This window comes from Nipponia nippon, unplaced genomic scaffold (genome assembly GCF_047370975.1).
Source record: "Nipponia nippon isolate SJK-2023a ecotype South Korea unplaced genomic scaffold, ASM4737097v1 scaffold_2, whole genome shotgun sequence".
Lineage (NCBI taxonomy): Eukaryota > Metazoa > Chordata > Aves > Pelecaniformes > Threskiornithidae > Nipponia > Nipponia nippon.
This window is the reverse complement of record NW_028262336.1, coordinates 130,532,342-130,545,179: the sequence shown is the minus strand read 5'-3', so window position 1 is coordinate 130,545,179 and position 12,838 is coordinate 130,532,342. Positions and strand designations below refer to the sequence as shown.

The 12,838-nt window shown below is 56.8% G+C and overlaps 1 protein-coding gene across 2 annotated transcripts in view; it reads right to left on the bottom strand.

The window, feature by feature from the left end:
* CLPB (ClpB family mitochondrial disaggregase) overlaps positions 1-12,838 on the bottom strand; it is a 93,285-nt gene that overhangs the window by 74,506 nt on the left and 5,941 nt on the right. The window contains exon 3 of one of the 2 annotated variants that reach the window (XM_009464172.2): positions 213-299. The exons of the other annotated variant lie outside the window; for it this stretch is intronic. Coding sequence (XP_009462447.2) covers positions 213-299 — 87 coding nt within the window. The remainder of the gene's footprint in view (positions 1-212; positions 300-12,838) is intronic. 2 annotated transcript variants of the gene reach the window in all.

Genomic DNA, 12,838 nt, shown 5'->3' with positions numbered 1-12,838 from the left:
GGGGTCGCGAGCAGCCCATCTCCATCCGTCACACAACGTACCGGGCAAAGGAAGAGCGAAACGATCTCTTGGGTTTAGCTCGACAACGCATCCCAAACCAGCCCAAACTGTATGGAAACCCTCCGTGGAGCTCAGGGCGACGTTAGGAAAGGGTGGGGCAGCTGGGAAGTGACTTACCCGCTACGCGGTGGTGAATGCCGAGACCAACGTACCTGGAGTTCCTGCCGATAGCTGCCACCATCAGGGCAGTCCAGCCCAGCCTGTGCCTCGCGTTCGCGTCCGCGCCTTCCAGCAACAACCTGGAGAGAAGAGAGACACGTTCAGGGAGAGACGCAGGGAAAGCATCCCGAGCGGGCTGGAGCTAGGGACGGAACGCGGAGTATTTATTATAGATCCAGTGCAGCCTAGGAGACCCAACATGGAAAGTCGATTCAATCCAGTTTCTCATCGGCTACCGCCCCGAAACAAACCGGTAGGTGACAGCAAGCACAGTCCTTTCAAATGGCCCAACACCAACCGGCTTCATTTCTTCATTTTTTTATTTCTTTCTTCTGTTCAGTCTAATACCCGACGAACCACCCAGCGGCATGATGGAGAGCGAAGCTGATTAACCCGCAATCAGATGACAGGTTCGGATCTTCAGGTTGCAGTGCAACCACGAGGCTTTCAGAGGCAGCTCAGCAGATCTCCAAAGCCCATCCCCACCGGAGATGTTGTGCATCTTCTTGCACAGAGGACAAACGAGACAAACCCCAGAAACAGGAGGCATCGAACTACCCTCGGTGCTTTTCCTGCAAATTTTTCCTGCAAAAAACCAGCACGTCCTTCATCCAGGTGTCACCGGGAAGGGCTGCCACCCAACTCCGTGCTGCGAGAGACACAAGCGAAAACACGAGCCGCCTTTCACACACGCAAGCACCGCACTTTAAGCGTTTAAACCCCCCCCAGATAAGGAGGTCGATGGCAGCCGTGGCTGCTCACGTGCTGAACAAGTCAGACCGCTTCTTCAAGGGCTTAGAGAGGTACGCGTCCGAATTTGGCCACCCTTCTCAAATTAATTGCCCTCGGCCTGCTGCGGGGGTAACTCCGTCAGACGGTTAATGAAGAGCGCTGGGATGGAATTAGCGAAAAGGAGCTAAATGCACCGTATTCCTCTTCCTACGGCTGGCACAAACGTAAGGGAAAGCACGAACGCCAGCCTAGCAAAGACCCGCAGCTGCACGCAGGGTCTCTGCAAACCTTCCTCCACCTGGCCAAAAAGCCTCACAGCGGTTTCCCTAAAAACTTATCCCAGGGAACAAATACACTCACGTAATCCTAAAGTTATTTCCAACCAGCAACACCCATGCCTGAGCTTTGGCTCGTGTCTTGAACACGGCTGAACGCCGCTCTCCCCGCTGCCCTGAGCCAGGTAACGCTCAGCCGAATTAGGCGCCTAAAATGATCCGTATCCCCCTCCAGCGGAGCTTTTTGCCCTGTTAGACCGAGACTAATATTAGACAGGGAGGCATGAGCGGCAGCAGCCAGCTGACGGCCAGCTCTACGAAGCGGCCTGTCGGGCAGCTCTGCTGGCCCCAGCGGCGGTGCGACGTGTAGCTGTACGGGTGTATGGGTGTACGGGTGTACGGGTGGGTAATGGCACCGTCCTTCTTTGACAGGAGAGGGAGCCAGCGCTGGTGCCCTGCTACTGGATGCTCCGAGCGGCTCATCGGGCACTCGGACTGAGATCCAGTACCTAAGAAAACAGAACGGTAACTGGTAGCCGTTGTGCGTAGCTCCCAACTGCGGTTCGGGAGGCCACGACCTCTGTAAATGATCCACAGCACCAACAGAAGATTTATATTCTCTTTACCAGGGTTACAATGAAAAGTTTAATGATAATGACCTATTTGGCAGGTAAACAATAGGTCCTTCCTCCAAAAAACTTGGATACTTGCTACTACACGGTGGCAGAGGAACAAATTCTCACGCGGGATCCTCAGCAGATCCGTGCTACCCAGCCCTGCGCCTCGCTAACTCCGGGCAGCTTGCAGCACAGGTTAATGGTTGGACTGGGTGAGCTTAAAGGTCTTTTCCAGCCTCAGCGATGCTGTGATTCTATTCTATGATTATCAAAGGGTCCTGCAGGCTGGGGTGCTGCACAGCACCAGCCCAGGATACGTCCTTACGCTTCCCCCTTCTCCCAGCGCCCCATGGCTGAAGGCCAGCGACGCTTGCTGCCAGCCCTGTTGCCCGAAGAGCGCTCGCAGATTGCTTGAAGGAGAAATGTCGCCGTGCCGGCACAGAGCCCTCCCGGCCCTGCGAGGCAGGGGGTGCGCAGCCACGGCAGCCCGTACCGGGGCAGACGGCTGTCTTCAGAGACCGGCTCCCGTGGCAGCGATGCAGACGGAGGGTGTTTGCACTCACAACAGAGATAAGCAAACCTGACTCGATCCGGGGCTGTTGCTGGTCATGGCCGTCACCTGCTCTGGCTTGGAGGGACGCTGCCGGCAGGAGAAATCCACCCCACGGCCCCATCTGTGCCATCGCGTCCTCTGTGCCGGCACAGAAAGCAGCTCCTTCGGATGAAAAACCACTGGCTTGCTGCCACTGCAGGGCCCAGCTTCGGCCCCAGCTCCCCCAGAAACCACCCACAGCAGGCTGAGCCCAGCAAGAGACGGGGGGCACCCGCACCGAGACCTCAGCGTCTCCTCTCCCACCCACTCCAGGGGCTTTGAGAAATCCCTCCACAGCCACCGCGAGGCCCAGTCACCTTCCGCTCCTCCCTTAGAGCGGGACGGGAGGACGTGTGCAACGCATGTCTGAATTTCATTTTATTTACTTGGCCATTTGAAAGAATTTGAACGCAGGAACTTCCGCCTCACCCCCTTTCTACGCTTGACAGTCTAACCGCCACATAAAATCCAGCAAAATAAAAGAAAGGAAAATACTACTGCAATGGAGGGGAAGCCTGACGGGAACCCGGGAGAGGCAGGGAGAAGCCAGACATGAAACGTCCCGCGGTCCGAAGGCATCAGCTGAGCAGGGATTAAGGCAGCCCTGCCCCTCAGGCTGGGAACTCCCGCCTGGCAGCTGAAACCTCACCGCCACCACCTACCTACGAACGGGGTAACGAGATTCACGGGGTGTTAGCCCCACCTGCGCTTGACGGGGTATAGAATCACAGAATCGCTTGGGTTGGAAAGGACCCTTACGATCATCGAGTCCAACCGTTAACCCAGCGCTGCCAAGGCCACCACTAAACCATGTCCCCAAGCACCACATCTACACGGCTTTTAAATCCCCCCAGGGATGGGGACTCAGCCCCTGCCCTGGGCAGCCTGGGCCAGGGCCTGACAGCCCTTTGGGGAAGAAGTTTTTCCCAATACCCAACCCAAACCTGCCCTGGCGCAGCTTGAGGCCGTTCCCTCTCGTCCCATCGCTTGTTCCTGGGGAGAAGAGACCGACCCCCCCGGCTCCAGCCTCCTTTCAGGCCGTTGCAGAGAGCGATGAGGGCTCCCCTCAGCCTCCTCTTCTCCAGGCTGAGCCCCCCCAGCTCCCCCAGCCGCTCCTCCCCAGCCTTGGGCTCCAGCCCCTGCCCCAGCCTCGCTGCCCTGCTCTGGCCACGCTCCAGCCCCTCCATGGCCGCCTTGGGGTGAGGGGCCCAGCGCTGAGCACAGCATTCGAGGGGCGGCCTCCCCAGTGCCCAGCACAGGGGGACCATCCCTGCCCTGCTCCTGCTGGCCACACTGTTCCTGATACAAGCCAGGGTGCCACTGGCCCTCTTGGCCACCTGGTCTCAGTTCCAGATGTCGCGAGTTTAACATTTGTTTTCTCACGAAGACGCTTCAGCATCTCCTCCTGAGACAGAGGATAGGACGGCACCTTTGCTAAAAGCACTCCGGAGCCACTAAAAACTACATTTTAACTCACTGGAAGGCTTTTTTGTCGCTACAGACGTACAGAAGGGTGTACTGAACAACGAATTGTCATCATTCGTAGCTAAAAAGAATAATGAAATAAGATCTTAGTCCAGCAGCCAAATCTGTTAGTGCATCCAACGGGAAGGACGCTGGAGTCTCTGCTGCGGGATTCGATTACAGGCTGGGAGCTAAGATATTAGAATTAATCAAGTAGTTTTCCATTCAGGAATCTGGATAATCGTAAGCATCTGGAACGCCACATGAGCCAGCCTAGCAAGAGAATTACTAGCATCACATCATCTAGCCTAATAGGCATTGACATTTCATTTAGAAGCGGGATTTTTTTTTCTTTTTTAAATCATTGCAAGATGCTCAGCAACTTAACAGATTTTCTAGACAACTGAACTTTATGTTCAGGGTCTTCAAGCCTATCAATTTTTTCCCCCGCCTGATTTAATGATATGACAATCGATAAAGCAACGACCACTGCTCAGATCCTAGACAGCCAAATGTATTTACCAGCAGGAGCATTTTTTTTTAATTAAATAAAATCCTCTGATCAATGTTTAGGATGTTTATCCTCAGTTTAACCAAATCAGATCCGGGACACTCGCTCTTACCTCCCGAGCAGTTTCTCACGCGCCTATAGCTCTGTTAGCACCTTTTTCACTGTTTCCCAAGAGTCAAACGGGTCCTCGGCTGCAGCAGTGCCACCAAGACCCGCTCGCTGGCCGAGCCCTGATACAGAGCGGGTGCTTTTTCTGTTTGGTGCTGTGCTTGTACTTCAAGGATTTCAGATTTTAGGGTTTTAGGGTGGAAAGCTCCAGGCAGACGGGGTATCCCAGCAGATTTTGCTGGCAGCTTTGCAATGGGGAGAGAGCCTGCGAGCCAGCAGCGACGTCCCCTCTCCCCGCAGAGCCTCGGCTCCGAGGGCAGCAAAATGGGGGCATTTTGCAGAATCGAAGACCCCTCTGGAAAGGAGCAGAGGCTCCGGAGGAGCGCGGGGCCTGGCCAGCGGAACATCACCGCCTGCTCTGGAACTCGCCGGAGGAGCCCGGGCAGAGCGGCACCCACCGCTTTGCGCGTACGGGTGTTTTACCTCCGGACAGCGGCTCCCGAAGCTTCCACCGCTTTGATCCACCCAGAAGGGAACAAGAGCCCGAGTCGGCTGCGTCGACGAGCCTTCTCCCCCCGCCGCCGCCGCCGGACAGATGTGCCTGCTATTCACCCCGCTGCCGGGGTTCTGGGTGACTAACTCGGTGACACCGCGCTCCCAGCCGAGCCCAGAGGGCATGTTTGAGTTTGTGCTCAGTGCCGGCAGCGTGCCCGCCGCTCCCGCCCGACAGCTGGAGGAAGAGGAAGCTGGAAACTTGAACTTTTGCAACAACAATAGCTTCTGTTGCTCTCGGCCACTTAAACCTTTCCCCCGCTCCTTTCCCAATATGTCGCTGTTTAACTGCAGGGGCGGGGGCACCCCCAGACCCGCTCACCCTCTCGGGACTTGCAGAAGAGGGAGGGATGAAAAACACCTAAACTCAACAACATCTCCCAACGTGAAAGCGCCGTCCCCCTGTTAGAGACGCGGGAAAGGATCTTCCCCGGGCGGGGGAGCCAGGCGAGCCACCGAAAAGCCTTTGATCTTGCTGCCGCTTTCCTTGAGAGAGCTCAAGTCTGCTTCCGAACCCCTCACGATCATCTCGGGGCCAGGGCCACGCCACCTGAAACCACAGGAACGCACCGGTGCCGGGCAGGCGCGGTGTGAGGGTTCAAACCAGGCGAGGGAGGGAAGGGACGAGGAGAGGAGCCGTGTTTTCCCCGCGGGTCCCGAGGAGGCAGGGCACAGGGGTGCCGGAGGGGACGGTGCCCCTAACCCAGGCAGCGTGAAGGGGACATTGAATTTCCAAAATCAGAGGGAAGGTGTTATAAATCTGAGTTTCAGAAATGAAACCGAGCTCCCAGGGCTGTCCGAGGGCACAGAGGGCGGGCGAAAGCACCGCGGGCAAGAATTACGCACGCGATGGGGAAAGGCGAAGCGGCACGATGTGAACACGAAGAGGCTGACGCAGACACACGGCGAGACGCTGGTCTTCGTCCCGTGTCTACACCCCCTGTGAGATGCTCCAGCACCACCAGATTTTGCTTTTCAAACCAGGCTGAAAGAGGGAGGAAAGGAGGGGGACGTAGACGCCCTGCCTCCCGCCTCTGCCCAGGGAAGAGGGGAGCGCAGGAGCTTAGAAGTGCCGGCTTCGCTGCCGGCTCCGGTGTGCTACGGTTGGCATCGCCAGGGGTTTGGGGGAAAAGAAAACGCAGCCTCCCCTGAAGGAGCCCCATTCACTGCTGATTTCCCAAGTCACCGCAACGCACGGCTAAGGTGTGCGTTGGAAAAATACCGCTCCAGCCCGACAGTCTTCTCTCTGCCAGCAGCAGATAGTTGGGGGAAGAGCATGAGTAATCACTGTTTGCAGAGGGATTTGAGCATAATATCCTAACTCCTGGCAAGCCACGACACACCGGAGGTGGCACGTGGCTACCTGCTAGGCTTACTCTGCACGGATCCGAATTCGACTGTCAGGCTCCCTAGCATCCACCGAGTTTCACGGTTTGTGCTGCACAAGAAAGCACTTTGCATTGGTTTTAAACCTGCTGCCTGCCGTCTCCCTGGGTGTTCCTTGGCTCCTGAGCTGTGAGCGAAGCGGAATCATTGCTCCCGTTTGTCCCCATCACTGGTGGATGTCCAGGCCACTTCCACGCGGAGGCGATCCTGCGCTCAGCCCCGCCGCTGCCCGAGTGATAAACACCGTCATTAATCGGAATTAACCCTGCGATGGCTACCAGATGTATTTCACACACACAGAAACTACCACGCATCCAGCCACGCCAGATGAGTCGGTGTCTGCTTCCAGGGAGAGGGATTTGGGCCTGGTAAAGGGTTTGAAGCTGTTTTGGGAAGAGGCGTGAGATCGTCTGCCTCTTGCGGCTGGCTGGCTGGACGCCGACCGCAAAGAAATCGGTCTTATGACTCAGTGTGCAAACACCGTCAGTCCTGGGAGGACAAAACACAACGAGAAGCATGAAAAAAGGTCACTACAGAGGAAGTGTTAAAGCAAAACGCTCCTGCGAAACCGGTGAGGAACTGAGCAGCGACAGCAGAAGTTACCGCTTTTATTTCCCATCTTTCCTCCCCGGTCCTTGCTGCCCTGCTCGGGAAAGCTGCTCCACTTCCCAGCCCTCCAGTACAGGAAAGCACAGCGCCTCCTCCGATATTTCATAGCCAACGCGAAGAAATCTGGGCTGTTGTATCCGCTCCAAGCCCCCGAGGCCGCGCGCCAAATCAAACTCAATAACCAGTCAAAAACTTCCACTGAAACAAAGTGCTGTATAATTCGGTCCACGCTTTAGGAGGAAAGATTAAAGGGGATACTTACAGGAAAAACATCTGTTTATCCTAAAAACCCCAGGTGTCCATTAGCTCAGATATACACTAACAAACACAGGCCCGGCGAGGGTAAACAGACAGCGTAACATAAAGGGTGTAGCAATGGAAATAAATGTAATTATAAATAATCTTCCAATCCCGTCTCCGGCCCTCCCTCACTGCCACTGCTGAAGACGGTTCCCAGCTGTTTAGGACAGAAGATAAGGTACGCGCCTGGCCGGTGGCCACAGGCAGGCACGCTTCGCTAGCCACCGACGTGACTCCTCCATTTACCCTACAAAGCATTCAGGCATCCCTTGAGCGTAAGGCCCCACGCACGATACTCACAGTCCTGCTAAGTATTATTACATTATTATTATTATTATTATTATTATTATTATTATTATTATTATTATCACCTCTGAGGGGTACGAGATGGGATATCTGCTCCCGTAAAGGCCCGCGCGCTCTGCACGGTTCCTTCCCGTGATCCGATGGTTTCCCAGCCGCGGGCACGACCTTCTGCCGGGAGCTCCGGACGGCGGCGTGGGCAGCACAGCCCCAGCTGGCCTGCCCGTCTGGGCAGAAACGGGGCTGCCAGCTCCCAAGAAAAACCCACCAACGGGGCTGAGCTCCGGGAAGCTCTGATGCAAACGGCTCACGTTCAGCTCCGATTTGGGCTCATTTCAGCCACGGGACTTTCAAAAATCCATCCCTGGACCGAGGAGGGTCTGTTCCAGGTTGGTCACCGAAACCTGATTCACTACCGAGATTTTTTTTCTGTGATTTCATATGCAGTTCCTGAATTCTTTAAGAAACCCTTTAGATGGGAAGCAAACGGAAGGTGCTGCTGAACCCCTAGCCCACCCCTGGGGCTGGGGAGGACCGAAAACGCAACGCCCAGGAGGAGCACGATCAGTTTTACCTAGAAACAGACTCGTCTTCGCGGATCTACTGCGGTCCTGGCAGCTTGACTCTGCTCCTCCGAGCCATTTAAAGATAAAAAGATATAAAAGGCGTAAAAGACAAGGACAAATACTGCTCTGGCCTAGGTGGGAGGACTGCCCAGGTCCCGCCACGTCGCACGCGCCCCAGAGCAGAAAGGGCTCGCAGCCTTCTGGAAGAGCAGCCTTCCTTTCCAGCACACTGCACCAGCGTGCCAGGGACGCAGTCCCCACCACCATGACGCAGTTCAGCCAGCGCAGCAGCTGACGCGGCCCGCGCACCTTCGGCTCGGTCTCCTGCAGGTGACCGCAGCCTCCGGGTTAATCTTTCCCCAAAAGCGGGCCGAGCCAGCGTGACGGCGCACGCCCAGGGCCAGAGGTACCGTCATATCCGTCTGGCCCTGCCCGCACGGATCCCCCGTAGGCCTCCAGAGCGCATCCCACGTTGGCGTTCCTGCGACGGATCTGAGGGATAACTACGTGGGGAGCGAACAGCCCCGGAGCACCGTGCCGGCGGGCAGCAATCCTCCCCGCGGCAGCAAGGGGAGATGTCACGCTGTCAGAGGACTGGAAGCAGGGGACAGAGAGGCTGGTAACGGACCAGGATTCTCCCCCGGCCTGGGCAGAGCGGGGCATTCCTGTCGTTGGGATCAGGACCGTTTATCAGGTGTAACCCCGCCGTGGCCAGCAGACCAGGCTGGGCCAAACCCCACCCTGAGCTCTGGCTCGACGAGCTTTGTTGCCTACAAAAGAAGGGAGAAGAGACAGACACAGCCCGGGAGGAGGCAGCACCAGGATGAGTCAGAGCCGACAAGATGAGTGATGCTCGGCTGCCTGACCAAAAGACAGAGATCACCGTTTGGGGCCATCGAGCTTGACTTAACTGTTCCTGCAATCTAAAAATCTGCCTGGAGAGAGGAGAAGCAGCTGCAGGAGCTGACAGGGAGCTTTCTGCCCTGCCACCGTGCCTGGCTGGATCCCTCCGGCAGCAGGAGAGCGCCTGGTCCTCTCCAGATCCCACGAACACGCAGATGTGGGTCGCTGCCTGCTGTTACCAATGAGCCTGCTCACAGCCGCCCGACGTACACACCGCGTTTCCATGAGTCACAGTCGTCCAGGGCTGATGAGACCACTGTTCCATCGTATTTATCTGGCGAGGAAACTCTGCACTTCTGTGGGTGGCTTATTAAGAAACAAAGCTGGAACACAGAGAATCAATATTAATACTGAATATAAACACAAGGGGGATTGAGGCAGGAATTCTTTACGGCTTGGCTTCTTGCTTTCCCTCCAAAGGCGCGGAAGAACTGAGGTTGAGGGAAATTAAGCTACCCGCGTTAACGAGGTGTTATCTTCTGTACTGGCTAACAGCATGAGGGGCTCGAAGGGAAGAGCTGGTTTGCCACACGCTCCAAAGGGAATGGTCTCAGGAGTTAACACCTTCCTTGATCTCGATGAAGAATTCAGCCTGGTTTCTCACATTTAATAAAGATGGGAAAACCCGCCTGGGAGCTGCGAGGAGGCAGAGGGAAGAGGAGAGCCGATGGCTCAGGGGCTGGCTCCAGCCGTCGGACGCGCGATCCTTCCCGCAGCAATGCTAACGTGCGCGTTAACGTCAGGTCTGCCTGCCGCGTTCAAAAGGCCTGCTCACCCTCACCCGAGGGAAAAGCTGCTGGTCGCAATAATGCGAAATTCCCCTAAGCCTCCCATCGTTTCCGATATTCATAACCTTACTCTTTCCAAGCCTGACTGAGAAATTTCTAGTTACCAGCTGAACTAACCCTCGTTCTGTCTCGTCGCTCTCCCTGTTTAGCAGCTCAGCAGCAAAAAAGGACCCGGAGGAAGCCTTTCAGAGTAAGGTGCTCTGCGCGCTGCCCGTGAGCGGAGCGCGGCTGCCTTCTGCGCGTCTCCTGGCCCAAACTCGGAGACGCCAGCGCAGCCCAGCCCCGGGCGCAGCCGGACCCTGCCTTCCCGCCCTGCCCGAGGCTCCCCGACACAAACCCTCCTTTCGGTTCCTGCAGCCCGATTTTCACCCGTGCCTGCGGTTCTTTGGCTTCCCAGACAGAAGATCCGGACAGGCGTGGGACAGCTTGGCTTCCAAGATCAAGTGCTTTTAATTTTGCCTAACTGTATCGCTTATTTTCCACCTCCATTTACGTCCTGACAGCTGGCACGAAGCAGCGTCTGCCTGCAGCCTGGTGAAACGTGACCAGAGGAGTGCCGTCCGCTTCCTCACCCGCGTGGATGTGCTGCTACTACAGACGAGATTAAATACACGGAAAGAGGCAGCGAGAAGACCCACGCTGGAAGATTTACAGGATGGGGAGGCTGAGATCTTCTGGAAGGGTGACCTGCTCTGAAGAGCCAGCCTCCAAAAAGCCAGCATCTCCTCCGGTTGGTGATTCTGCTGCTGCTCTGCCCCTCCACGTCCCGCGCCCCGTCCCGCTGTACGTAAGGCGCATTGCTCAAGTCCCCACGTACGACCCCTCCACCCCCTCATTCCATTAATTCCTACGGGAAAGATTGCTTCGCTCTTCATTGCGCCAGGTCACCGTCACACCTCAACAGGCAGCAGATGACGGCCACACAGGCCCGCGCCCCCGCACCTCCCATTCTTTGACGATCGTTCATTTTAGGAACCCGCTGCCGGTGATCCTTGCCGGCATTCTAGTCCTCCTTCTCCCCGGTTTTCCCCAAGGATGGCAGCCTTGACCCCATCATCCTACAGGTGGCTGTTGGGGTGAGGAAGGGAGTCGCTCTCTTCCAAGAGAAGACACAGAACTCTTTCGGGATGAGGGATGCAGTCATCCTAAAAGCTCTTCAGTCCTCTGCTGACAGCACAGCCTCTGCCCCAAACCCCCTTGGAGCCTCTCTCTACCCCGTCTTCCCTCTGCAGTTAAGCACAACTACAACTTAACTCATGGTTTCAAAATTATCTTTGTGCCTCACACCACCCTCTCCCACACGTCCATTTTCTACGCTTCAGACCAAAAGATTGCGTTTCCTACTCGTAGTTACGATGTTTGACCGCGCAAAGGGCACGACAAGCCGTCAGCTGGAGAAGGCACGTGGAACAGGCCAGCTCCCCAGTTCGCCCAGCAAGGAAAAGCAAGTCCCCAGCAGCAGATGAAGAGAGCGTGTACCAGAGAACGCAGTCGGCAGAATTATAAACATCTGGCTGCTGCTTCTAACAGCCTTTGAGCTGGAGAACCGAACAACATCAGCTCTGCGACACGATCAACAACGCGTCTCTGCTCGGCTTTCCTGGCACGGCCTAACGAGGCGGGTTGCTGACGAGCGGAGAACGTGTGTCTTCAATCACTCCGTGAAGCCCAGGCGAGATGGAGCGCAGGAGCTCAGCCCTACCGCGCTGCCGGCTCTTCAGTGCCTTGAAGTTATTATACCATGACATTAGGCCGTGGGAGAGAGGTTAAATGAGTCTAAAGGTATATTAGAAAACTCTGTCACGCTCTCCTAACTCACCACCAGCAGCGTGGAGCAGGGGAGCGCACCCCACGGACGGCGCTGCCCTCTCCCCGGCGCAGCCCAGGGCGCTCAGCTCGATGTCACGCTCCTGCCCCGCCAACGCCGAATTTGGGCTTTACCCCTTGCAGGTGGCAAGAGCCCTTAATGCAAGCCCGGTTTGTGCCTCTGCTGTCGTCTCTGCAGCAGCTGTGGAGATCCCGGGCTGTGGAATTTTGTTGTAAAGCAGAGGCCGAAGCTGCCTGCAGCAGGGAGAGAGTCAGGAGTTTTCACCGTCCCGTGCCAGGTGAAGGCACATGCCAGGCAGGGAGCGCCGCACACCGGGGGCGTGCAGGGGGGAGGCAGCTCCCCGGGGAGCGGGACTGGAAGAAAAGAGCACGGAAAGAAGGGGGGAGGCCGTGGCCGTGCGGCACAGCCGGAGCGCGTACGGCCACCAGCCCTTCCCGAATCAGGGGGAGCACAGAGCGTCCCCCGCGCTGCTCTGCCTGCCCAGGCTCACAAATCACCCAGACATCCCTAAGCAGCAGCTTCCTGCAATTACAAGCAGCAGAACACATGTGCCAATTAACCGCACACCAATATCCTCTTCGGCCCTTGATCTAGGCCAGATCTCAGCCCCGGGGTGCAGCAGAGCCAGGCTGCTTCCTCTGCGATCCTGGAGACGGGAAGGAGCATCCCCTGGCTGCGGGCCAGGAGGGCTCTCCTCCCCTGCCGCAGCAGGACGCAGGGACAGCAGCTCACAGCGCCGAGCTCCCTGGATGCCCGTGCTGGGCGGGAGACCTCAGCTGGAGAGAAAAACCAGGCGTGGGGAATGCAGGAGAGCAGCGATGTCTGCTCCCGTCCTGTGCAAGCTGCCGGACTACCAAAAAATCTTAATTCTGTGCTAGTTGAGGGCAGCACTTGGGGCATGGGAGACCTCATCGCCACTGGGTTACTGAGAGAGACCAGGCAGGGCGGCCAAGCTCTGCTGGACAAGCAGCTCCGCCTGGTTCTCAGCTGCTTCTCTTCACCCTGCGTCTTCAGGACATTTCTTTGCCTCGCACAGCTCCAGGCTAAGTCCCTGGCACTTGCTGCAGATGAGGTCAGCGCTGCCC